Source organism: Pagrus major, chromosome 3 (assembly GCF_040436345.1).
Source record: "Pagrus major chromosome 3, Pma_NU_1.0".
NCBI lineage: Eukaryota > Metazoa > Chordata > Actinopteri > Spariformes > Sparidae > Pagrus > Pagrus major.
In genome coordinates, this window is record NC_133217.1 from 13684174 (window position 1) to 13709609 (window position 25436).

Here is a 25436-nt window from a genome sequence, read left to right on the forward strand (position 1 = left end):
GGTTTTCAGGGTTTGTGGCATTTCTTAATGAATAATGCAAGATGCATAAACTTACCACATACACAAGTATTGTGAAGAAAAATTATGGCTTCTCATCCTGTGAGCAAAAGTTCACAACTAATATAACACAATATATTAATTTGTGCGCACTAGATACCAATAATAGTATGCAATCGATGTGGGGTCAGGGCAACTGGAATAAGAATATAAAGTGAGGTAGCCCATGTAATCTTTCTGTATGTTGTTATTACTGCAACATCTGTATATTCACCCCTGTTTTAATTACTGTTTTATGTTGTATACTGTATTTGCTGGAAAGACATTTTTATTAAAATGTTTTGTCATAATTGAACAACCTCAAAAATATTGTGTCTGCACTGGATGACTAAAATGTAATCTCTTACATTTACAATTACAATTTGCACACTACATATAATATACGTAGTGTTTAACATTCAAATTCCATTCCAAATGTTTTGAATAGAGACACTAGCTGTCCCTCTATATGTTTAAAAGAGGAGCTAAGGCTTTTTACGGTGAGGACCAACACTGCCTGTCAACCTTTGCTTCCCCACGTTTATTGATGCAGTTAGGAAGAGTTTTTATGGAGGCACGCTGCTGTGCGGCCTGTAATTGCCGGTCAAGGCACGTTCACCAGAGTTCATAAAGGTTCCTCTGTAAATATATTCAGGTTGGCCTAGTGTCACCTTATCCAAAAAAGCAGTCTCTGTCTGATGAATAGGAAAAGGTGGGGTGTGTCACTGCAACTCTTCACATACACAAACGCATTCACAGTGAGAAGTGAACACATACTGACTGTACAACCCCACACATACACGCATGCAACCTGTCCTGCTGTCTCAAAGAAGATTAAGATATATTACATTCCAAACCAGTGAGCACGTCCTTGCTTTATTTCACCTTGCAGGTTCCCTCCTTCTTCTCTCTTGAATGGTCTTTTCTTCTTTCATTACTAGCCACAAATGTGAGCTTTCCAACCCTAATATACAGGGAAATTTTATGAACGATCATGAGTATCGAAGCATGTAGAGGAAGACTGTGTGAGTGATTTCTTCTCAAAGGTGAGAATGACTCAGTCTGTTTGTCTGCTGCATCAGTCGTCTATAGGTTCCCAGGAGTCTGGAATGAGTTAGCCATTAATAAGACTAAAGGCACTTGGTTGCAACCTGGCTGTATTGCTGCATACATGCCACATCGAATGATTCTTTAGTTTTTCATTTTCAAAATCAGACTGAGACTCTTTTGTACTTCCAGTGGGTTTGAGTTGGTTCTACATCCATGGCAGTTTCACTTGTTTCAAGGATTTAGGAGAAACAAGCGCCATTGTCTGCAAAGAGCAGATCACTCTGCTAGTACCAACACAATTGTGCTTGATTCAACAAAAGCAAGATGATTCGCTTTGGAAAAACGGGGAATTATCTGACGCCCTTGGCTGATGTTGTCATGTTAAATTACTTGTCAAGATGGCTAGTTTTCACAGCAGAGCTCACATATGCACTGTGTGTGTGTGTGTTTGTGCCCTTTGTTCTGATATTTGCAAGTTGTTTTGTGAAAAAGGGAGGTTAGAGACGGAGAATGGGGATGTTTTGGGGTTGAGCAGTGACCCAAATCAGACAGTGACATCTCCGTCCACTCAGGGGATGCTCGGGGACAAGATGTCCTGCTGTTACTGCAGCATGGCCACACTCCAAAGATCCACCTTAAAAGTCATTTTGTTGAGTACCTGTCTACATATTTTGTTTGAACGAAAGCAAAAACAAGTGATGTGCTGAGATAACTTCACTGAGGAATGTAGAACAATGTGGCATGTTTTAAGAAAAATGTTTATCATGTCATGATGTCACTGCTTTGGAAATGTTTTATTGTATCTATTATTTGTTTCCTTATCATGTTGACTGGTATGGGAATTTGACCTTAGCTGATAAGAAAAGGTTTGTAATCTGTGTCAGCATGGCCAGTAAAACAATGAAGGTGAATAAGCAGGTTTGAATGAAGGGCCATTGTCACCCCTACAAAAATGAGCCAACTACTGCCTTTTGGTTAGTTGAAGGGTTTTATTCTACAACAGGACAAAAACTCAAAGTTTCAGACTGAATACAGGACTTCTTACAGGACCTGTTGGATGTTTTTTCAGTGCAGCAGAACCTTGTGTGCATGCACACGCAGATACAGCTTAACACAATCCAATGCATGCAATGACTTGGCATTAAAAGGCTGTGTGTACTTGTCCTCACTGCCCTGCTTTTACAATCTAATTGCCGTAGCCAGTGTCCTCTACAGCAGACCACTGAGTGCACTGTGCTTTTGCCCAATTGATTTCATATGTTGCTTTCCTTCTAAGCCTCTCCTCCCATCCCTCTCTCTTCCTTTTGCTCCATCTTGGTTAATTACCGTGATTGATTAATTGACTGGTGCGACGTCCCTCACAGCCCTGTGAAGCTTAGTGTGTCGGCCCAATCACACTCTCAAAGAAAGGCGGAGGGAGGTCAAGGTTAAAGGTGTACAAATCTGCTAGAAAACAGTGATGTTGACCAAGCAAGGCACACACAGTCAATTTCCATACAGCCACTGCTTTCTTTTGATCACACCATAACAAAAAGCTTCTGAAGCATGCTTAAGGTTAGCAGCACTTGACCCAGGAAGTGAATTAAAGGATCAAAGCAAGCTGTGGGATGAAGCAACAGTGGATGCAGCACAACAAACATGTATAACTATTGTTTTCACAAAAGTGACAGATGATCAAAGACAGAGAAAGAAAGGGAACAAGAGATTGATTGTGTTTTTGACTGCCAAGCTGATACATGGACTTGCAGTATTAACAGTTTCGCAGCTCCTCCTTTAATATACAGTAATTAATCAAACAATATAAGGGGAAAGACAACATTGTTAAGTCAAGGGGACAAAGAATCTACATGCTCCAGTGTCCTAAAGGGCAGTATTAAGAGTTTTTGGGGACTATAGATGAAGACAAAAATGGTAACAACATTTGGATGAGAGAAGTATTCACAAATACATTTTCTAATTGTCATAAAAGTACTATGGTACAGTACAGAGATATTACTATTAGTGTCAAAGTTCTTGAATGAGGACATGATGAAATGCAGATACGAAACAATGTTTAATGAAATAATGTATTTTAAAAAGCCTTCGATCTATTTGTAGGCCCGGGGCACCAATGTGCAGAACTTCAAATACATCTCTGTGTGCAAATCATAAGCCATTAGTGCATCTGTGGGACTATTAAAAGCGACAGATTGGATCCCAATGGTGCAGTGCTTAGTAAACACAACTAAAGAGACACCCACTCAGGGCACCATGATCTGGGCCATTACCTCTAACCTCAGCGTGTTCTCTGGTCTCACTGGGATGGCGGGGTGAGGTAACACATGAATAGACATGCTTACACAGACACATTGCTATCCAGGCTGCTTGCCTCAAGGGAGACAGTTTATAGGTTAGGACTCAATATTGCCAAATAAATTGCTGCACCTGCTGTTTATTAACACAACACAGATGATCAATAACAATTAATGATATGTAATAAGGAAGAATAGAATGACTTCCCTTTTTCATTTGCTGTGGTTTAAGAGTATAAGTGAAACAGGATTTACCTTGAGAAAACAAACAAACAAAAAAAAAAAACACACTAGCAAGCTTGGAAGGTTGATGGAATACATTGGTAAGCTTTGGCCCATTTTTGCTAACCTTGCTCTCTGCACTGTAAATCCGCTCTCCTCTCCAGCTCTTAGCCGGAGCAATGCGACAGAAGGAGTAACAAAGTGTGGAATTCTGGGGAGAGCCAATCTGCAGCACAGCACCAGGTGTTGGAGATAATGTTTCGCTGGAGCATTTCTTGGCGGGTGGTGCAAAGTTCATCATAACTGAAGTTTTGATCGATGGCACGTTGCAGATTGAGTCCTCAACCGAGTGCTGCTGTTAATAAATCCTGACTCAAACAAACAGACTTTGAGGGGCCGTGGTGGAGAGACTGGCAAAGACAGCTATTGATCCACTGGTCTAGCACAGGCCGATAAGCCAAACTATGGTTTCAGATGCATAAAGCTGACGCTGCAGCAAAAGGAGGTAAAGAATTGAAGAAAAAAAAAAGAGCTGACCTCTTACATTTTTTTTAATTTGTTCTGCTACCTATCAGGCAAATTAAAAACTGGTAGAGCTGGTTTCAGAGACAACTTCTTTCCAGACATTATCTAATATTCAGGTGAATCCTTTCACCAGCTCATTATTTATTCTAAAATAAAATAATGGTCTACAATGGTATTAAGAGCTCAGAAGGCACAAATCGCCTTTTGAGAACTTCAGCCAGAACAGAAGCAGGTCTGAAAGTCATCTGCAGGGTGGAGAATAGTGGAAGGTAAAGTGGTAGATGAATCTAGAGAGTCTGAGGAGATAGACGGAGAAAGAGAGAATGTACAAGACAGAGAGAAACAGACAGGGATTAAGATCAAGAACAGTATGAGAATTTGAAAGATGCGGCTGGTATATAACCCCTTCACAGCACGATGTGGGAGATCTTTTTTTTGTTGTCTTGACATGATGATCCTTTACGTGCGTCAGGGCTTCATTACTATGCCTCACATCAACCGTGTGGCATTTCCATCGAGCTTTATTCATTGTATAGTTTAGAGAAGTGTAGTTGTGGGCTTTCAGATATGCGCATCATCCCCTTTGCAACAGACATGCAAAGTAAGGGGGATACATGAGTCAACAGTAACCGGTGTTTGTGAATGCACAAATCAAAAGCAAATCTTCTGACATACAATGCACAAATACCTTCAGCTCAAACTCTGGAATCAGGGAAATTTTACTGAACACAAAGCATGCCATTCATTAGTTTACTTTTGGTTTCAATTATTTGATTGTGGATTTTATGATGAGAGCACCACTTAGAGAAAATGACTAGAGAATGTAAAATGAAAGACTATAGACTTTCATTAGACAATCAGACCAAACTATCCACTCAGATGCTTTATGACACCCACATAGCTGGGACAGGGGGAGAGGGGGAGGGAGAGAGAGAGAGAGAGAGAGAGAGTGAGAGAGAAAAAAAAAAAGATAAAGAGAGACAGCGATAGGGAGAGAAACGCCAGAGTCAGACCATCCTCTACGTGACCAGACTAGTGATGTTGTGGTGAATTACCGGTAAAGCTCCAGAGCGAAATGCTTCCTTTACTCCACCAGTCTGTGTTGTGAGAAACAGGCCACAGCATAAGAAATGGATAAAAAATGTATTCAACATTCACACCAAGAATATACGCCCACTTCACCATGACATAGTATCATTTAAAAACACATCTATGCAAAGTGCCCCTGCATACGCTGCCAATACTCTGTATTCACTGGCTGAAAATAACTGCCTTAGTGCCCAAACGTACAATAAATTATGCTTTTTAGCAGGGGACTATGGGGAGCGCAGGTGGGCAACCACCTATTCTTGTGCTGGCAGGCAAACAATGGTCAGAGGAAATGTTGCACAATCACTCACGTCCATACACACTCTCACCGAGACTGTTTTACTACAGGAAATACTTAAAAGAAAGTGCATGTGGCAGCCAATTGCTTGTCATAATCAATGCTGCAGTGGAGTCTGGGGGGAGTGTGTGAGACAAGTGTGTCACCCCCTTCAAGAATAGCAGCCAGCATGCACACAAACTCATTGAGAATAAGAGTAGATACGCACATTCCAATGGTTGTATGTATGTGTACGCACCACTGCACACAAATCTGCCAATAGATCATCTGAGATAAATTAGAACTGAATCTGTGCTGCAGTAAACTTAAATCTCATGAGCCCCGACATGAAAAACTTTTTACCGATCTCTTTGAAAACACAAAAACAAAAGTTGAGGCATTTATCTCCACAAAAATGAAACACGCTCCTATTGATGTTAGTCCCATCGGAAACTAGAGAAAACAGCCCCTGGACTTAAAAAGCTGTTCCGAAGACCATTCACTCACTCTCAGGTGAGTCAACCTAACAGCCAATCAATATATACCCAGTGTTCTGTACTCTCCTCCAACAATTCTTTATCTCTCTCTGTCTCACTTGCACACACACAGACGTGCTCCCTCCACGGGTTGGGACATGATGACACATATCAGCACTGAAGGGATAATCTATATGCTAGCTAAATGTCAGTGTGTCAAGTCCATAGGGCAGAGGGTTAAAAGAGAGAGGGGAAAGGATGGGAGGCTTCCTAGAGGGATCAAGACTCATTGGGCTCTCAGATCTCCTAACAGGAAGAAATAAGTTGCATTTACCCAGGGAGCTTTGTGTTGTCAGAAATAGATGCAGGGAAAAAACAGAAGAAGAAGAACAGATAACTCTCATGGGAAATGGAGTTTTGCAAAAGTTACTAGAACGGAAAATTAAGACATAAGTTTTGTTTGGGAACACTTTCTGTAAAAATAGTGTGATCACTGACCTGTGATGCAGCAGTTTTTTCAATTATTGAGGAAGTAATGCAAATATTAATAGTGCTTTCAACCTCCAGATTCAGGCACTTGATTCTATTATACTATTTACAGTATCAAAGGTGCTGCAAGTGTTGCTTTCAACATCTCAAGGGAGCACTACGGATAGATGAAAATGTATCACAGTGCTTTGCAAAACAATTGAGCGCCAAAGAAAATTACAAGTCAAATAGCTGTGAGTTCCACTTAGTAGCGAGCGGGCGAATGAGCATCTGGCAATTGGCGAGCGTCAGGCGTTATTTACATTGCCTCAAAGTGGATGGTGATGGGGAGGAAAATCAATGTGGATGCAAACAGTGTAATGGTAGAGTAATGTGTTCCCCTGGGCAAGCAACGCCGAAGAAGTCCTATCAGGGTAATGCCGAGCAGAGGCAGAATTCACTTGCCGTTTTTACCAGCCCTTCCCACTGCCACATTCAATCCACATACACATCTCAGCTCCTGAAGTCAGTCTTCAAGGCTGTCTTCTCCTGCTGCCTCCCAGAATGCTAACTCTGCAGAGCCGCCAATCAAAGCGCCGGATGGTACGGTAAACAAGAATGTAAGTGAGCAAGATTAGACTCGCATATGCAAAGGGGTGATATTCTCGATGGTGATTGATGGTGTTTATTCTGGTTCATTCTCTTTGTCACAAAACACACACACAGACACACATACACAACAAGACAACAGGGAGCATGCAAACTTGACCTGCTTTCGTTTGAGCTGTTGTGGATCGATCAGGGAAGCATGGGTGACCGTGATCCCTGGCCTCTCTTCTCCTATTGGACCACTCAACCTGTCCATCAGGTATCAATCAATACTGCTCCTAGAGCTCCCCATAGTTTAAATTAAGTGTCCAGTGAGCTGGTGGGATGCCAACACTATACAGACTCTATAGCTATGAAATCGTAAAAGCACACTCTCACTTCCATTCTTGCTATATGGTCAGGCCACAAGTTTATGTCATTTCATGTCTTCTATATGATCCTCAGAAGCAAATTATAAAGAATTACTGACGAGAATTGAGAGAATAAACAAGAAACCAGGTATGAATTTAATGCCTTTTCTGACAGAGATTAGAGCATCAATGATTAATCTATTGATTTTGATCAAAAGAAAATTAAGAGGCAACCAAAATGATAATTGATTAATCATTTTCATGCATTTAAAAAAAAAAAAAAAAAAGACAAATATTTGCTGGTTTCAGCTTCTTTGCTGGGATTTGTTGCTTTTGTTTGTCATTTATGAAAGTAAATGAAGAGTTTCTATTGGCTAACCAAATAAGTAATTTGAAGATGTCACTTTGGGCTCTGGGAAATTGTGATTAGCATTTTTCTCATTGTCTTGACATTTTAGAGACTACATGGTAAATCTATTAATTGTGAAAATAATCAGCAGACAGAAAGTAATGCCTTTTTCCATGTAAAAAGGATTGTAAGCTCTCATTCAGTTAATAGCAAACTTGAAAAACAGAAACAGCACTTAACCATAACTTATCCCTGCACAAGCCAGTGTGATTAAATTGAAGATCGGTCCAATTATATAGTCAAAGTAAAAGAAAGAGCACAATCATCAAGCTCTACTGAGTATACCGCTCACCAAGCTATTCACTAAGAGAACGTGTGCTTTAGGTCAATGGCGTCATAATACTCCACCTGACCCCTCTAATTGCCCACCAGCAGGGAAGTCATAATCCCTCAACCCATCTATCAAGTTCCTTCCGTCCACGTCCATTCTCTGCCCTCCTCTCCACTCCTCTCCTCTGGTATTGGCTGATTCTTACTGTTTGACCCTGTCACCCTCTCCGTCTGTCCCTGGTCCTCCCTGCCAACTCTAAAATTATAGATACACCTCAGGGATAGAGTTATTGTGTTGAAAAGGGGCTGGTAAGTTTTTATGTTTTGGAGAAAACAGGCAACTCTTTTGAAGTCAACACTATGTGGATAAAACCCAAGCCAGCATGACTAGAAAAAAATTAAACAATAGAAGCAAGCCAGCATGTCTGCACCGTGTCCTCTGTCCCTTGTGCTGCCTTTTCCTTGCAATGTGCATGATCAACTGTGACTTGCACTCTGCATAGCTTGCCAATAGCCCTTCTCCTTCTTTTCGTCACTTTCTTCCCACTGTTTTCCCTTGCTCTTAAAGACAGTGCAGCCATGACGCAGGTGCACCACCATAGGCGCCCCCGGCAACAATCACCATAAAGATGACAGACTCAGTAGAGATTTGGACACCCTACAAGACAACAGAGAGCAAATCAAAGTCTGAGACATGAAGCTGATGACTTCGTAAAAATGTGCAAAAGAAGCACAGTCAGGCTGCCGTCTGTGGGAGTCTGGGTAGCGATCAACTCTCAGTTGACCAAGCAGAGATTCAAAGAGACTTTAATATTAGGCTACAAGGCACAATTCTTGGTTTTAAAACTGCTCACAGTCAATCAAGTTCTTCTCAGGAAGTGTTTTCGCTTAACTACTGAGTGAATGAGTGAAACTGACACAAGTTTCCAGGGGCCATCTCACTCTAAGATGACTTCTCATATATTCTTTCTGAACCTGGCTCCTCTATCAACACTTCCTCATCCCTCTGTCATTACTCTAGTGTGTCTCCATGTTTCAAGTGTTTAATAGCTAAGCCACTGCTACCCCCTTGTCCCATCCTGCCAACTGCCTGTGGCTGTATCTTCAAAGACTCCTGTGTCTTCTTGTGTTTATCAGAACTCCCCATCTCCTACATGATCCTGACACTGAACCTGCATTTTTATATTTCATTTAAGACAAAGAAAGTGCGGTGGATGCTCCTGGTGTATAACAGGTGCATCCATCCACCTGTTTTCAACCCACGTATACATTTCATGCTAATATTAGCCATGTGAGTGAGGGAGGGACAAAGTGGCAGAGAGAGAGTGTGAAAGAGTACATCTGTTTGTACAAGTTCTTAGAGTGCCAGCACAAATATATGGAAGTCTGGCGGAAAGTGTGAATACTTATGTGCACATGTCCATTTGTGTCCATATGGGCTCTACTGTGTGTGTCTGCTTGTGTGTGTGTGTGTGTGTGCGCGCGCGCGTGTGTGCGCGCGTGCGTGCGAGGGTGGGTAAAACAACACTATACGGCTGGCGGTGGTAATCGAGCTCACTAATTACTTCCTGAGCTGAGAGAGTTGTCAGAGAGAGGAGGAGCTGCCACAGATGGTGAGAGACCCACACTGACACCAGGATATCCTACCTCTTCATCATTAGAGCTGAGCATGTGTGTTTGTGTGAAACCGTGTAATTGAGAGAATGAGTAAGAGTGTGTGACCAAGATTGAGTGTTTAAATTACTCTTTAAAACCACATTATACACCCTGACAGGAAAACGGCTATGAAATAGTATCCCTGTATTATCATTTTCTTTTACTACAAGTAGCACTCAATGTTTGATAACCCTAATGGTTGAATCGATTCCTGTTCCTCTGCTGTTCAAAGACATCTCAGACAGCTATGGTTCAGACACAGCTCCACTGGACCAACTCAACATAAACACACTTCCAGCCAGACTTTAACCAGCTCATTCCTCCATCTGCAAAAGTGCCTGTGGGCAGGTGGTACCACCAGTAGACTTTCTGTCCATTGCTCAGCTCACTCTCCAAATAAGACGCTGCAGGCTGACTACTCACCACTGTGAAGAGCCCTCAGTACCGCTGACCTCCAGCAGGTCATAGTCGTCCTCCAGCTGAAAGTCAGAGAAAACCAGGGCAATGGTGTCTCCTGGCTCGGCCAGCACGGTCCAAGTGCAGTCAGCGTTGTTGTTGTACTCGGCAGGGTAATTGGGAGTGGTGATCACCCCACTCTGGCCCCGCAGTGTTCCGCCACACCCATCATCTGCTGCAGGGAGCACAGGACAGAGACAGTTGTGTTAGTCAAAGAGGGAAACATAAACAAAGATAAACGCTGATAATTGAAAATGTATGGACAAACTGGAACAGTAGGGGAGGCAAGGTAGTAAAAGGCAATAAACACAGACTGCAGCTTAACCGCAGATAAAGGTCAGGTTTGAGCCTTAAGCAATTCAAATTCTGACTGGCTATTGTAAGCTTATTCAGTACCATAGTGGCCCAAACATAAGACAGCATTAACCATATAAAACACTCATTGTATTCAAGATCACTCTCATTCTAACAAACTGTCCTGTCCCTTGGAAGCCCTCAGTTACAGGACTACAGAGAGTTTTTCAGGGACAGAATTTTTAGACTTCTTTTCATTTGGACTCACCATCTTCTGAAATGTCATTGTTAAACCTGTCCATGGTGTCTATCATTAGTCTTGTTCTCCCACCACTGACTCATGACAGACTCTTTTGGTTCATTATTTTTTCCTTTTTTTCATTAACACCCCAAAAAGGCTCTAATGCAATATACAGAAGCAGGATTTGTGATTCTGCTTGCAAATCAGGCTAATTCATTTCACTTTAAGAGCCATTTAAAAAGAACGATATGTTGGTGAATCAAACCTCACTATGTCCGATCCATATCTGTGCCTAACTCCAGCGCAAAAAGTACATACAGTAACTACAGATATAAAACCACTTACCGAGGTTACAAAAGACCCATAATAAAGCGATCTCTTAAAGTAACACAACACATATTATATAAAATTCCAGAATTTCCAGACAAAAATACACTGGATGTGTGTAGGCATTACCTAAATGCATAAAATGTCAAAAAGAGTAACCTAATTGGACAGATACAGATTAAGCTCAATTATTATCAAGCTGCTAAACCGCTTTGAAAACATATCGGGATGACAGAGATGCTGATGACTGATAATAGTGATGAAGTGGATGTAATGATTCAGCAAGAAAAGTCTTCTGAACTATGTCACATAGGCTTAACTCTGGGGTAACTTTGAGGGAGAAGGACTGCCAGAAACCTTGTCTGCTTTTTAGCATTTTTAATATTTTATAATATTTTCTCTGGCCACAAATTATCATTTTGCCACAAGCCAAAGTGCAGATTTTCTAATTCAGGAGCATGAAAATGTGCAACGAGTTACAGCATATTTTTCCTTTGTCTGCAATTTTTGCCATAGGCCAGAGAGACACCAGTCACAGGATTTCAAAATGCCCTACAGTGCTTTTACAGTCGGAAGGGAGCTGGGTAGAGTGTGTGATGCAACCTAATGCAACATAGGGGGCCAAGTGATTAAATTCTGATTAATTCAGATTTGTGTTAATCAAAGCATCCCTTCCCTCCTCAAGACTGCTTTAAGGAGGCCATTAAATAACAAAGCATGCATCTAATGTGTTGCCAGGATAATTCCCCTGCCCATCTTCTGATATGTTCATTACAGCTTTGAACACTATCATGTGATCTCTCAACTGCAATTCCTGTGTGGAATTTGAAGAAACACAGACTTTGAAACAGGGTGTGTGTACGTTGCTACAGTATGGACTGGTGAACAGAGGGAACACATCAAAAGAAGTTTTGAATGACACTTCATGGTATTATCATTCGCAAAATTATGTGTGTCGATGTGTGTATTTCTGTGTCAGGGCGGTGTGGGATTCATTAGCGGGCAGCTGGCTCAATGTGTGTGGTGTTTCAAAGAGGGGAGGAGGAGCTCAGAGGCACCGGGCCCTGTCTATCATCCATCCTACCTGTCACCACGGCAACCCCCCTGAGGGAGGGCAAGGGAGTGTACGGACGAGCGGAAACTTGTGAGGTGTGAACTTGAATAGGAGGGAAACCACAACAGAAGGGCAAGAAGAAGGGGATGAAGAGGATGACAGGTGACAAGTGAGGATAGGAGAGAGAGAAAAGTGCAGAGGGAGGGTGGACAATGAGGAAAGAGAGAGATGGCGAGAGGGGTGACAGGTGATTGTTGCAGTGGGAGTGACAGGAAGTAGAAGGCAGACAGAAGAAAGGATGAGGAGGTGCATTGATATTCCACACAGGGCAGTTTCTTCACACTTGAGGGGAAGTCTCTGACTCCAAACTCTCCCCTTCACCTTGACTCTCTCTATGTCGCTCTCTCCATTTTGTGGCTGCCACTGGTGGATGCAAGCGCTCTATGACAAGGGAAAACTGAAAATGACCATACCACAGACTGGATGAAACCCAAAAAAAATTCAACACCCCAATAAGTGGGGTCAACTGTAGATTTCAGGATGCTTCCCATGGTTGACTACTACTACGAGTGTCATGGTAACCGAGAAATGGGAAAGCATGGGCAATGCATGAAAGAACTGGAAACATTAATGTTTAATATGAAAAGACCCAATTCCAAAAAAGTTGGGATGCTGTGTAAAATGTAAATAAAAACAGAATCCAATCCTTTGCAACTTTGAACTGTGTTTACCAACAATGGTTTTACAAACTGTTCTAGAACCAATCATCTGTTTCAAGGGGTGAACCATCCTTGCTTGTGAATGAGTGAGCCTTTTCGAGGATGCTCCTTTTAACACCCAATCATGATACCATCAGCTGTTACCAATCAACCTGTTTAACTGTGGAATGTTCCAAACAGATGTTTTTAGAGCATTCCTTTTTCTTTTGTTGCTCCTGTCCCAACTGGTTTGAAATGTCCTGCTGGCATCAAATTGAGAATAAGCATGTATTTACAAAAATCATGAAGATGATCAGGTGAAACATTAAATATAATGTCTTTGTACTCTTTTCAATAGAGCATTTGTCAAAAAGAAAACACACATTCTGTTTTATTTATGTTTTCCACAGCTTTCCAACTTTTTGGAAAAATGCATTTTGATGTACACCAAATATAAACCCTGCAAAAGCTAAAAAAACTATATGAACAATATTTAAATAGGAGAACATAATATGACACAATGGCAATACAAATCTGAATGCTTTTGTAATTGGAAGAATAAAGCATGCACCCACACCAAAGATAAATAGATGTGTGTGCTTATGTGATGCTTTAAGTATAAGCAGTGACATTTAGAACTTGTCAGCAGTCAGCCTTCCTGGAAAGATATGCAGCACTAAAAATGGGAGGTATAATTCTAAAAGAACAGAGAAGAGAGTGAGAGTGATGGTATGGACTTTGAGCAGATTGGGGTTAGGAGAGTGTGTCAGAAACCGAATAACTGAGTGATGCGAAATCACGTGTAAGTATACTCATGAGATTATAGCCAAGAGAAGAAATTGATGAGCATTAAGACAGGAGATGTAAAACATTATCTGTGCCATCAGTGGCTGGCTATCATCTATGGCCCAACAGTGCTGGCACGTTTGCCCGCTCCTGAGTCCAGAATGGTAACTGTGCCAAAAAGTTCTCCCCCCTCTCCCAGCGTACAGCATGAGCTCTGCTCTTACACATACTGTATGGGCTCTATAATTGGAGTGACATTAACAATACTTATGCATTATGAAGGAGCACTCAGGTGTGCATGTTGACTTTTATGTGGCACAGAGAGACATAAATTAATCGCAGGCAAAATTGCCAGTTTCTAAAACTTGTTGGTGTGTAATTTCTGCTGAAAAGGTGACATAATCACATCCTTTACTGCCTAAGCATTTTTTTTTCAGTAAGGAGCCTGGGTGGGCATGGAGGAGGAAAATGAAAGTGCTTTGGGTCTGAACAGAAAATTGTTAATGAATCATGGAGAAATGACAGAAAAGGGAGATGACGGAGTTGTTGACAGTTTCTTGTAAGTGTAAGATATTGCAAAGAACAGATTATGAAACGCACACGATAATTTGGTATTCATAGATGTGAAGTACAGGCATGTGCACATGTCTGCATGTGATTGAATGGGTGGGGATTGTGTTGGCGCACGGTGCCCAGCCATGTGTGCTCCTATGTGGGCTTCCTGACTCCCGGCCTGGTTGCAGATGGCACAGTGTCTCAGCACTCTGCTCAGCAGGCACACTGACACAAGCCATTGGCCACATGGACACATGGGCACAGCAAATGGACATACACATACAGATTAGACTCTTATGTGTATGACATGTACATCCATTTCAGTTAAAAATAAGAATTCACTTTTAGCCTTTACAAAGTAAAATCCTGCAAAATTAGTTACAATAGCACCACATTTGCCCAAAGTGAACTATTTTAAAGAACTGTGTCATGTTGGGTCAGACAACACACACTAGCAGGTGCCGCTGCCGCAGGGGTGCTCGCTAACTGTGAGGGAAGGACAACTGGCACAAGCACCTGACTGGGAGCATGAACACATGAGGTCCTGTCATGGTAAATAAGATAGCAGTATAACCACAGAAAACCTTGACAGGTCATGTGGAGGCATGTGTAATCAGCTCAAAAACAAGCTCAATGTTGTCATCTACAATATCATGATTTTAAAGGGTTTCACAGAGTCAGAGGGTACAATATCATGTCGACTTTCATGTTTCATTTGTGCGAGTCACATTTATAAACAATGGAAGGACTACCTAGGTTCATGTTTTTTAGCCACTAGCCATCAGTTGTTACTACCCAGAACTGTCATTTTTAAATCCAGCCCTACAGTTGATGCTAAAAAAATCCCCCTATGATTATACCAAATGTTTTATTTTTGTAATATAGCTATTTTTAAATAACATTAGTCATTTCATCAAACTAAATTGTATTATCTGTGGCATACCTCTAAACTGGCTGTCAGTTTGCAGAGTAATACATTTTCCTACAAAGCCACTTAAATCATATGTGATTGTACGTTTATTTGTGGACAAAAATACTTTTTAGCCTAAAGACCCGTGATGACAGACAGGTGTTAACTGTCCCTCCTACATACCTCTGCAGTAGGGAAGGGGAAAATCCCAGGCAGCAGTGCCCGCTGAAGTGGCAAGACAGGACAGGGTGGTATGACCCTCCAGCACATAGCCTGGGCTGCAGCTGTAGCGGATTTTGTCCCCGATGTTGAACGTGGTCCCCTGCTGGTGGCCATTGAGTAGCTGTCCAGGATTACCACAAGTGTAGCTGGGCAGTGCTGGAGAGAGATGGGGGGGAGAACCGACCGTTAATGAGGCAGTTTGTGGTAAAGTCTACGTCATGTTAGTGGTGACAAGAGCCAGAAAATAAGGGAAAAGTACAGAAGGAGTCTGCTGACATATAATGACACACTCGCACACATAAACACAAACACTGCCATCTGCTCGTGACAACATATCTAACCCAACCAATGACTTACTTCAAAAAAACACTATTAAATTCCTTTCCTGGCCATGCAGAGACAGTTCAGGATTGGTGCTGGTAAAGGCCACAAACCAGAGGAGGATTTTGAGACAATTATAGTCAATGAAGGTACCGTGATATGCAACATAACACAATGCTTTTTAAACAGTCTATCCGCTGAAATAGATTGATTTTTTTTTTCTTTCTCCCTAAAGTGCTTCATTGTCATCACTGAGTCACTTATGGATGCCACGTTGACCATAACAGCTTGTCAAAGCATGTACTTGCATGCAAATAAGTGAGCCCAGTATTGACAGACCCTTGTCTAATTGTGTGTTATTATGCAAAACAAGTTCAAGGGAAGTTCAGCCAATCTCTTGATCCTGAACCTCTTGCTTCAGTCTTGCAGAAAAAAGACGCTGTATTGTAGCGTCTGTTCCCTTTGGTGATGTACAGTACAACTGCTAAGCCTATAGTACATCGAACACAAAAGTCTTTAGATGTGTAATAGGTAGTAGGTGTTGATACTGTTGCATTTCAAACAATAAATCTTGACAGTATGAATAAAACTGGAACAAACCAAACATGATTTACACTAACGCGCACTCTTGTCATCCAGCTTACAGACCCAGTCCCAGTCACACACTCCCACACAGTGAGGGAGCTGGCCAGTGCATGTGCTGGACTTTGGATGAAACTCAGTCTCACCACAGGGGCTGGGCTCAACTCCGGAGAGGACAGAATGGCTCCTATACAGCAGCACAGCTTGCTGGCACCTCAACATCACACTCAGTGCACTCTTGCTTTTATCGGATGTCTCCAGCTTCAAGATGCCTTACAAAGGATTATCACATTTCAAAGGCAATCAGCTTATTTTGGCTGCAAAGTGAAATATTTATCTTAAAAACCAGCCCAATGGACAATTAGCTATATATATATATGTATATATATATATATATATATATATATATATATATATATATATATATATATATATATATACACACGTGTATATACATATATATATATACACACGTGTATATACATATATATACATATATATACACACGTGTATATACATATATATACATATATATACACACGTGTATATACATATATATACATATATATATATATATATATATATATATATACACACACGTGTATATACATATATATATATATGTACATACACACACACACGTGTATATACATATATATACACACATATATATATATATATATATATATATATACACACATATATATATATATATATATATACACATATATATATATATATATATATATATATACACATATATATATATATATATACATATATATATATATATATATATATACACATATATATGTTTATGACACATATATATGTTTATGTTTTTCTTTAAGTTATATGATGACATGTGAAGATGATTGGAATTGTCTCTTTTTAATCTTTTTGTTTTCACATGTCACACACAACAAAATGCTATAACGCAGAGTTAATTTAAAGTTCAAAAAAGCATTTGGTTTTGTTTTTATCTTTCCCCCTTTCTGGCCCAGTAAGCTGAAACATCCTTACAGCAAGGTCTAACAAGGACAGATCAATCATTTTACCCAGCAGTGCATTCCGCAGAGCTCGAGCTGTGGAATTAACTGGCTGGTAAACAAATAGACTGCAAACAGTTTGTGTCCAGTCTGCTCATCAGACAACAAACATGACCTCTAAGTGCTTGATTTTGAATATGTATGTGTGTATGTGTGTGTATCCCTCACAAAGGTTACCTTAGCTGTGAAGCAGAGAGAGCGTAGGCTGTCAGTGACGCTATCTCTCACTGTCTGTGCTCATATTTGGGGTGGTGAGGTCTTTACAGATAGCAGAAATGTCCAAAACAAAGGCAATTTACTGCTGTCTCACCAATACACATTGTCAGTCCCCTTCTTTGGAAAAGGCATTCTTGACTGACAAAATACAAATTAGCAAAAATATGAAATGTCAGATAAAGTTTGCATCATCCAGTATCTATACTCTGTTATTCAAAAATGAGACTGTAACTTAAGAGTATTCAAATTTCTGTTTGTCTACAGAGGGATTTCGGGGGTAATGGACTTTTGTTAATTCTCACCATTAAAAAAAAAGCTCCATTCTACATTAATCTATTTCTTTGATTAAACTGCTTTTTGATTGGCTAACCAAATCCAGTGCTAGCTTGTTGCATGGATTTTCAACTTAAAAATATACAAACGCAAAATAGTTTCAATCTAGAATTTTAATATCAGCATTGTCGGTAGACAGCAAAACATGTGAATATTTCCCTACTTTTTTGAGGAGGGTTTTAAAGGGTAAAATCAGCAATGACTCACTTAGGGCAGAAGACTGCAGCTGCATGATGTACTTCTAGCTACATCCTAATCAGTGATTTCACAGCACAGTAGGTGTTTTCCATCATCTGTTGAAGGTAGACCACCTGCTCAGACATCTACGATCATTCCAAAATGACCCAGTGCTGATTTGCCTTTAACAGTACCTGGTTAATATTTGTGGAGTCTCCCTCTGGCTTAATCCTGTACTCTGCTGACAGACTGACCTGTCACTTTCAGGCTCCACTGTGCCATAGCCTTTATTGTGACCAGTCAATGCCATATTATTACAGCTTTCTCTCCATCACTGCTATATTAGCATATACGCAAGGAATCAGTCAGATTAGCATATTAGCCACTGGAACTGAGGCTTCAGTGCTGCAGCATGGAGGCAGGGGGCCCTGGTGGCATGCAGGCAACTGCTTCATCCCTGTGGCTGTGACCATGTAAGGCTGGATCAACACAGCTGGAGTTAGAATCTGAGCAACATTTTAGAGATTGAGGGGGAGGAGGGTCAGCTGGGATAAAATCAAAGGATGGAAGGATGGGTTGAGGTGTGGGGATGGATACATTTCTCACGGCAAACATTTTTACTTGTTAAACACAGGTATAACTAACAACATTAACACTGGCTGCATTCCTTTTTGGTGAGCCGGTGCCAGGCCCATCATATTGTACATGCTGGTTTACTGGCGTGGATTACTGGCATGCCTAAATGGAATGGAGCCATCATTAATGTTATTAGTGACACCTGCGCTTTTCCTGCTATGGTAAGTCAAAATGTCCATTGTGAGAACAGCCTATTCTTGGGGTGGGAAATAAACTGAAGAAGATGACAGATGCTGTGTGCAAGGTGTATGGAAGGCTGTGAGAATGACAGGGAAAAGGTTTGTGAGAGAGAGAGAGAGGGAGAGAGAGAGAGAAGGAGAGAAGGAGAGAAAAAGAAATAGAGATGAACAGGATGACTGATTTCATTGCATTAGAACTGATTGAGGGCACAGCACTGTCAGAGTAGAGATGTGCAAGTATGGGCATACATGTGATTATATATATATGTGTGTGTGTGTGTGTGTGTGAGTGTGTGAGTGTGTGAGTGTGTGTGTGTGTGAGAGAGAGAGAGAGAGAGAGAGAGAGAGAGAGAGAGAGAGAGTGAGTGCATGTAAGTGATTTTCTCATCACACTCTCCATTTCAGGTTATTAGTTTGGGCAGTAAATTAAGTCTAAAAGTGCCATTACTGGTGCAATCCCCAGAACAGGGTGATGCCTGGAGCACTGAAGAGGCAGAGGCTGTTTTTTTTTTTTTTTCTAAACTTGCCTGAGAATCTAAATTTGCTTTATCCCACAATGTATACATTCACATTGTCCATCACCAATAAACATCACAGGTAAAAAAAACATTGACAGTATTCGCTATAATAGTCCAAGGCAGGCACTCATAATGCATAATACACCTAAAAATGATTTTCTTTTTTTTTTCTTTGTTCAGTGACATTTCCCCTCCAAAACTGATTTGATAGTGGTAGAATTTTGTAGCAGACAAAAATACCAATCATTCAGAAGTAATGTCTCTTTTTACGTATAATAAAGCAGGCGAACCCTACTGAGTATCTATGAAGCTAAAATCAGGAAACCAAAGCAGCAGTGTATAAAAAACAACCAGCCTTTTTGCACTGTGTGCTTTAAACTCATTTATCACAATCTCTTCTATTTACTCCTACAGGCTAAATCCTAAACAGGGAGAGTATGAAAAGGGGAGATGGAAAGGAAGACAAAAAAGAAAAAACAAACACACACCAAGGAGCTTGAGAGAAATAATGAGAAAACAATTTTAAATATTTTCGAGGCGACTTCACATTACTCTCCATTAATTCCCTTTCCTGCACACGCCTTCATATATCTGAATTACTTCACAAATTATTTTACAAGCTTTGCAGCCTTCATTGGAAACCTCAGCTTCACGGAGTGGTTACTGTATGAAGACAAAGAGGTGCGTTCCTTCTAGGGGGGTCTGGCTTCTGTCATGACGTGGACTATTGCATCCCAACCCCCCATGCTCAAACCCACAACAGCAGCCCTCGGGTGTTTGTCTGGCAGGTCCATAAGTCACCAGGATGGGGGACTGTGACATGGCCCATCCCTGGGGCCCGGATGCTTTAAGCACTTCCACTGCTGAAATGGCAAAGGATGTTCCTCGTCCATCAATGCATCCCTCTCCACTGGCTAACAGTAGACGCCCAAGCACATGCACGCTGAGAGCCAGGAGCCCCGCCATCCATCACGCCATCCATCCCTTACATCATCTGCTTGCATTCCTCCCCTTTTCTCTTCATACACTCTCATTGCTGGTGACTAGGACAAAGGACAGTGGAGAAGGAGATGGTATGAAGCCCGTCTGCTGTGGGATGACCTTTAACCCTAATATGACTGATGCTCTCTCTTCCTGGGAGTCTTCAAGCCTGTTCCCCAATTTGTCATCCTCTCACAGGCAAAGGGGCACAGGTATATACCCGTGCATACTGTAATACCCATTTGTCAGAAAATGGTTTTTAAAAAAGCTTATGCTGGAAAATAAGGAGATCATGAATTTCTTAGCACATTGTAGTAAGAGGCTTCGTGTAAGTAAGTGTTTCCATTTTTAATAGATGGATTGAGCTGCTGCACATGGTTAGATGGTGAGAAAGCAGAAAGATAAAAAAAAGAAGAGATTGGTTTATTGTGTCTCAAATTTGGAAGGCTCTAGTTGAAGGAGGAACCAAGTCCCTGAAGTAACTCAGGAATAATATTAGAGGTTAGAGGGAGGGCAAGAAAGAGAAGAATTAAAGACAAAGAGAGAGAGTGTGAGATACAGAGAAAAATGTGTGAAGATGACAGTCGGGGAAATAAATCTGTCTCAATACAGCTGATCCGACATCAGTCTGTCTGCCACGCATCAAACAGCAGAAGATGATTGACAGTGTAACACAAAAGCAAAAGTATTTGCAAGTATTCTTGAAGTGTGCTGTGGAGGTGCAGTATATAATGCATGTAAGCTCTTTTACTGACTTTTTTTTGTCTAACATTACCTAAGATTAGATTTTTCTTTCTTCCAATCTGTATTTTATCTTTAATGATCCATCTTTAAGTAAGAAAAGCAATTAAATGCATAGCACGTAATTTCTGCTGCTATAGGACTCTCAGTGTCACATTGTGAAATACCATGGGATCATGGGTGTTGTTGTCTGCACTGCTAAACAACCACTATTGCTGAAGACAATCTATCTGATGTGACTCAGGCAGAAATGTTCATGGAAGAAACAATGTTTAAAGTTTTATTCACGTTACATACAGCCACATTCGCCAACTTCCTTCCTCACTCTCCAACGTATGATCTGATGTTTCCCCCGGAAGTTAGAGCAACAAGGGACCAATTGAAAGCCACCGCAACCTTGGTTAAAATTTCATATTTCAATGAACATTGATGAGATGAGAGATGAGATCTAAGGGGGGAAAATTATGGAATTGTTTGGGGCAGTGATTGAGACTGACTCATATTTTAAAATAAGAAAGATAGAGAGAAGGAGAAGGACACGAAGATGCAGATAAACAGATGGTAAGCAACAAACAGTTGCAGGGATGCTGGGAGAAACAGCACTGTCATCAATAGGAAGGAGCTACATTCTGCAGCACCTTGCTCTTAATTAGTTTCAAGCAAAAGGAAGTGGAACACTAAAAAGATGACCCCACAGTGACTCTCATCTTGGTGGAGTAAAAAAGTCAAACACACTTCACTGCAGATTTAAAATCTGCCTTTACCTCTCTGTAGATATGTATCCATCTTTGTATTCATCTCAGTACATCTCACATCACTCTTTTCTATCTTTCTTTCCCATTTCCTCCGACTTTTCATTCCTGTTCCTCTGCCTCTTCCCTCTCTCTCTCTGTCTTCTGCTAGGCAGTTGGAAGTGACATTGCGAGATCGATCCCAACACGTAGGTGCATTAGCTCAATAAGCAGTTTCTGCTTTGTCAAGCAGCAATTCAATCAATGCCTCGTGTTCCCTACACATGGGCTGGACAAAAGCTGGCAACTGCCATCACTTCTGGTTAGAGAGCCTGAGGAATGCAGAAATTAACTCTCCTTTACATCTAAGAAATGGATAGCATCCTACGGTCTAGTGTGTGCACGTGTGAGTGTAGGTATATTACGTATATTATACTACTTTAAAAAAAGAAGTTCGCTTGCAAAGAACTCAACAGACAAAGTAGAAGTATGCTTTCTTTCTGTGTATACTTGAGGTCTAACAAATGTGATGAATGCTTTTTCTTCTTCATAAAACCATTGGAAAGCTGACTTTTCTTAAAAGTTTGAAACTTGCATTGATCACATCCATGTTTGCTAGCCAGCAGTCTTCTTCTCGGTCTTTGTTGCCACATCGCTGCATATCTTGCTGTGTTACCACCACTTTTAGATCAGTGAAATAGTGAGACATCATTGGCTTGTGTAAATTCACACAATGTGTGTCCTTGTGCTTGTGCATGAGACAACCAAATTGGGGACCCCTCCAAAACACTGCTAGAAGTAAAAAAAAATAATCACAATTTACATCTAAGTGTTGACAGAACAAAAATCATGGTGTTTAAATTGTCAAGGGATACCTGTGTGAAACTGTTGTGTCTCATCTTCCAACTGATTATTTCCTTAATTTTAATTTGCATTGGCTTAAGAGCTGCAACACTTCAATCAATCACCTAGTCACCAGCATATTCTTGCTTAAAAAATTACTGAAACAACTGACCGACTATCAAAATAATTAAAAAATAGCAAAATTGCGATGTATTTTCTTTCAATTGACTAGCATTTGCTGGTGTCATCTTTTTAAATGAAAGGAAATGCTGCTTTTTTTTGTTACTTTTGATAGTAAATGAAGAGTCTTAGTTGGGTTATGGACTGTTTGATGGACAAAAGAAGCCATTTGAAGACATCACCTTGGGCTCTGAGAAATTGCACTTTTCACTATTTATTGACACTTTATAGACTAAATGATTTATCTAATAAACATGAAATTAATTGTCTGGTTAATCAATAAAGAAAGTAATAGCTACGTTATGCCCTGTTGACTGAATAAACAGTCAGAATGTGATGATTATAATTGATAATCTTTGACCTTTGATTAAACTCACATTTTAAACATCAATCAAACAACCTTATGGGTTATAAGTAGGCTAAATATGACTGCTGACTTAAGGATCCATGGTAGGTAGATGATCTTAGTTGTGGGCTAAAATAATGTTACACAACATGTTGTATCCTCTCTGGATAGGGTCTGTACCAGGGAAAATTGCCTCCATTTGTTTCTGTGTGTCAATGCCTCAGTGTGTGGTTGAAAGAGAAAAATTATGTTTGTGTGCATGGGGAACTGTGGTCTTCCTGTGCCTCATTGTTGTCACTGTGTGTATGTCCCTGTTTAACCTTTAAGTGACATAAAAGTTCCCTATTTTCAGGAAGTCTAGCGGTAAAAAAAATCAGTTAACAAGTCCTTTTAGATAGAGGAACACTTTATGGTATGTTTTGAGCTTATACAAGCCAGAGCTGCGATACTTGGAATCCTAACATCCGAAGACATCATGCACTAAAAATGCCTTATCACATTTTTATCACATCTTTTAAGTTAATTACTGTGTGGTTTTCTCTGAAGCGCTACTCTCCTATAATGCTTCTAAAGTTTTCAAGGAAGTGGAAATAAACACTTTAAGCCACCTTAAATTTAGGTAGGCAGGGGAAAGCCCTTATCAAAGTTGTAAACTGTAATCACATTTGAGTGTGTTTATGTGTGTGTAAAGGTGTATTTATACCTGAGTGTGTTGGTAATCGTTAATGTTGCACTGTGTGACGCTGCCTGAATGGTTTGGGGTTAGAGAGCCAGCTTTGAAAATCCCTGTCTGATTTTGAGCTTAGCTGCGAATAAAGCTTGTCTAACTTGACAACAAAAGAACATTCTGGCGTGACAATGAGGGTTTGAACCTCTGTACACACACAAACACACACACAGATAGAGACTGGAATGGACTCTACATATCCGCATTTCCAATACGCAACACAGCAAGTGCAGCAAAAAGGACCAGTTGCTGTGTGGGAGGTGCTGAGGTGTGAAAGAGAGCTCATACAGAATTGATGGCTGCTGACAATGTCTGCAAAACGGAATAATGTGCCATTCAGCAGCCATTCACTATATATGAGACTAAACTAAGAGGGATCGGGGAGCATAAGAGACCAGAAGACAGATGAGAGGCAGGGCTGGGGGAGCTGAGAAGAGAGATCAACACATCTGTGTACAGCCTTGACTCTGTCTGGCTGGAAGCATCTAAATCCCCCTGGCTTTTCAGGCTTATCTCTGAACTGACACTACTCTTTCAAACTAAAAATCACAGAAATCCACTGGTCACACCTGCAAGCTCGAGCATAAAGGGGCACACAGCCAGATATATCCAAAATCAAGAAGATTACATGTGAGCAGTAACCGTACTGGTTTACCAAAGAGCTGTAAATTTATTAGCTGATGGCTGGATATACCCTACTATCGCAGTGTGTCATCCATAATAATGATGGTGTGCTCAGACAGTATATTCTGCCTACGCTGTACATTGTAAACACTCATCTACAATACAATAACAAATAGATAAAAATATTAAAGTCTGTCAAACAATATGTATATTAGAGACAGAGTAATATCCTATAAACAGTGCAGCAAGGTATTTCAATTTTTTAGAACAAGGTAATTAAATGTGTCAAAGGGAATGTTGGTGTACAAACTTCTCCACATAATTTACGTGTAGCTACATGCATGTTACATTACACTTCAACGCCATGAGGTTTATACATTTTTGATATCGGGGGAAAAAAGCTTTGGTGTCAATCAGCAATTTTTCATGAAGTTCCTTGCAATGTACAAAATTAAGCCAAATTTACTCAGATTCAGACGCTGCTAGCTTGTGATGGGGACATCAGTATCAGTAGTGGGTGAAGCTGGAGTATCAAGGTCCTGCCAATACACCCACCGACTCAAACATGCACTCAGCTGTCAATCATGACTTTTCACTGCCATCTTATAGCATCAAACAGCTAATTAAAAATAAACTTATCAGGAAAAATAAACAATTCAAAGTACATCTACGTAATAATAACGGCCTATAAAAATGATGTTGAATGTTAAATACTGAACGAGTACTTTGAGTTTTTCGCTCAGCCCATGTCCCCCATTTACAAACATGGAGGGGACAGAGTTTATGACCTATGTTGCAGTCAGCCACCAGGGGGCAATTGAGATGTTTTGGCTTCACTTTCAGGGAGCTGTCATGTCACGCAACCTTCATAAATGGGTGATGGTGTCAATCAGTGCTTGGTATCATCTTGTGAAATCACTGCATCCCTTGTTAATTTTCAAGAAAGTGCTCCAGAGTTTTTTTATTTGAAATTGAATATCT

At 40.6% G+C, this 25436-nt stretch overlaps 1 protein-coding gene across 1 annotated transcript in view; it reads right to left on the reverse strand.

The window, feature by feature from the left end:
• The window catches only part of csmd2 (CUB and Sushi multiple domains 2), a 241593-nt gene that overhangs the window by 149250 nt on the left and 66907 nt on the right, over positions 1-25436 (reverse strand). The window contains exons 4-5 of the mRNA XM_073463092.1: positions 15233-15427; positions 10152-10359 (exon numbers count right to left, since the gene is read on the reverse strand). Coding sequence (XP_073319193.1) covers positions 10152-10359; positions 15233-15427 — 403 coding nt within the window. The remainder of the gene's footprint in view (positions 1-10151; positions 10360-15232; positions 15428-25436) is intronic.